This window comes from Bison bison, unplaced genomic scaffold (assembly GCF_000754665.1).
Source record: "Bison bison bison isolate TAMUID 2011002044 unplaced genomic scaffold, Bison_UMD1.0 scf7180017862278, whole genome shotgun sequence".
Classification (NCBI taxonomy): domain Eukaryota; kingdom Metazoa; phylum Chordata; class Mammalia; order Artiodactyla; family Bovidae; genus Bison; species Bison bison.
Genome location: NW_011492850.1, coordinates 556,923 through 559,658, shown reverse-complemented (window position 1 = coordinate 559,658; position 2,736 = coordinate 556,923). Strand labels below are relative to the sequence as shown.

Sequence of the window (2,736 nt, the reverse complement as noted above, 5' to 3'; positions counted from 1 at the left end):
ACCTAAATGCCCACAGACAGATGAATAAAGAAAATGTGGCACACACATAAAATGGACTCCTACTAGAATGAAACCAGGCCATCTGCAGCAACATGGGTTGAACCCGAAATTATCATAGTAAGTCAAGTCAAGTCAGAGAGGGAAAAACCATGCTATCACATGTGTGGAACCCAAAATACGGCACAAATGAACCTATCCACAAAACAAAGAACTTATTTTGATGGGAGAAACTCAGGCGTCTGAAAAGCAAGAGGCAAAGGGTGCAAGTGGACTAGCACCTTCTCCAAAACTCACATGTGGTGGCCTGGCTCCTGGGGAGAGGAAGGCTGTACTCACAACACTGACCATTTGTGAAAGAGGGGGAAGGGCAGAGGGCCACCACGCTGTGAGAACAGCAGAAGCCCCATGAAGAATAGCCTCCTGATCCAGAGAATCAGCAGTAAGCTGTTTAATATGCAGAGGTGCTTATCTGCATGTCCAATACAGCCAAAGCTTCACTGAAGTGTACTCTGAAAGGCTAGTTACATTTGGGCATTTATTTCTAAATTCTTTGGACTGCTGGTATGATATTCTATCATTCCATCATTGTTTGAGAGGTAAAACTGCATAAAATTAAACACAATGCTGTTTGGGGTGCAACCTTAGAAAAGTTACTTTGACCCTCTCAGGCTCAATTTATTCTTTCATGAAAGGCTAGACTAGCAGGCTCTGAGGGGTCCTTCTATCCTAAGAGTCTATGAAAATGAATATTAAATATTTGAATTTGAAAGACATGTGAATAGTTTGGTTTTGAGACTGCATAATTATCATTATCCCCTTAGATGTTGTATCTGAATTTTAAAAACTTTATTTTGATTGTTATTTCCCTTTCTGTATTTCCTAAATGATATCAATGTGCTTATTTCCCATATGCACTTTCTGCAGCTCTAGGTTAGCCTGCTGTAACAATTTAATGTGTGTTAACCCATATAATCTTGCCAGTATCACCATTTTGGAATCTACCAGGTTAAGAAGTTGGTAGTTCTTAGAAGTTATCTAAGAACTTAGATTAACTTAGTTATCTTAGAAGTATAATTAAGAAGCTGTCCAGATTTATTTTGGGTACATTCCTAAGACCCCAAATTTTCTCTTTTAGGTGGGGCTTATTTTGCCTAGGAAAGGAACAGATGTAACATTCAACAATTCTGCGGGAGCTGAATGAATGGGATGAAATCTAATTACCTGACAGTTTTTTCCAGTGTAGCCCAATGGGCAGATACAGCGGTAGGTACCCAGGCCATCAACACATACTCCTTCATTCAGGCATGGATGAGAGTTGCATTCATTGATCTCATGGAGGCAGAAGGAACCAGTGAAGCCCACAGGGCACAAGCAAGAGAAGGAGTTAATCCCATCGATACACGTGCCACCATTGAAACAGGAGCTGAGAAGCACACAGAAAGAACAACATCAGCTAGATAATCTGGATCCTCTGACCTGCTGTTTTAAAAGTGAGGTTCCTCACATCTAAGATATTACAGAAGGAAATACTCCTGAGCACCCCAAACTCCTATATCCAGTAAACTTTCCTTTTTTCCAAACTAAAATGGGCACCAATCAGCATGAGTCTCAGCTTCCTTTCCACAATCAAAAAGATCTGAGGAATATTTAAAAGTCTGAGCTTATTAGAGACTCCAAGAGAAAGTGAAGGCTTCCAGGTTTTATCCAGCCCTTCTGTAGCTCTCCATGTATCACATTTCATTTTATCTCTAAGTCAATTTAATTTATAAGGAACATATCAAATAAATAGCTCTTGATTCTATATTTCTTTATGGAAGAGAAACAGAACAAATTTGTTGATAATAAAAAAAGAATCAAACCTCCCAGAAATTACTTAAAGAGGGATGACAAATCTGTAAAGAAACAGAATTTTTTTGTCAACTGAAATTAACAAGAGACCAAAAGGAGATGATATAGAATTATAGCTCTTTCTGTTTCCTATGTAAGAAATAAATGATGATTCATCTCACTTTAAAAAAGCAGAGACATTACTTTGTCAACAAAGGTCTGTCCAGTTAAGGCTATGGTTTTTCCAGCGGTCATGTACGGATGTGAGAGTTGGACTATAAAGAAAGCTGAGCACTGAAGAATTGATGCTTTTGAACTGTCATGTTGGAGAGGACTCGTGAGAGTCCCTTGGACTGCAAGGAGATCCAACCAGTCTATCCTTGGAGATCAGTCCTGGGTGTCCATTGGTAGGACTGTCATTGAAGCTGAAACTCCAATACTTTGGCCACCTGATGTGAAGACATGACTCATTTGAAAAGACCCTGATGCTGGGAAAGATTGAGGGCAGGAGGAGAAGGGGACGACAGGGGTGGTTGGATGGCATCACTGACTCATGGACATGGGTTTGGGTGGACTCTGGGTGTTGGTGATGGACAGGGAGGCCTGACGTGCTGCAGTTCATGGGGTTGCAAAGAGTCGGACACGACTGAGCGACTGAACTGAACATCTCACGGTTTTTCAACCTCTGCCTTAAACTTGTAACTAGATGTCCACAACGAATTAGAAACTATAAAATATGAGATGATTGTGCGGTGGGATCCTAGGTGATGCCTCATGCGGCCCCTCAATCCCAGTATAGTACTCTGTAGGTTCCTCCCCTCTCTCCCTTTTCCCATAAGACACTGTTGCCTGAGGACATGGGCTGCTCACCTCTCAGTGCACTCGTCAATGTTGTTCTCACAGTGGACT

General features: G+C 41.2%; 1 protein-coding gene across 1 annotated transcript in view; it reads right to left on the bottom strand.

Annotated features, from left to right (window-relative positions):
* NOTCH2 (notch 2) overlaps nucleotides 1–2,736 on the bottom strand; it is a 175,669-nt gene that overhangs the window by 23,660 nt on the left and 149,273 nt on the right. The window contains exons 19-20 of the mRNA XM_010832827.1: nucleotides 2,698–2,734; nucleotides 1,222–1,423 (exon numbers count right to left, since the gene is read on the bottom strand). Of these exons, the coding sequence (XP_010831129.1) occupies nucleotides 1,222–1,423; nucleotides 2,698–2,734 (239 nt within the window). The remainder of the gene's footprint in view (nucleotides 1–1,221; nucleotides 1,424–2,697; nucleotides 2,735–2,736) is intronic.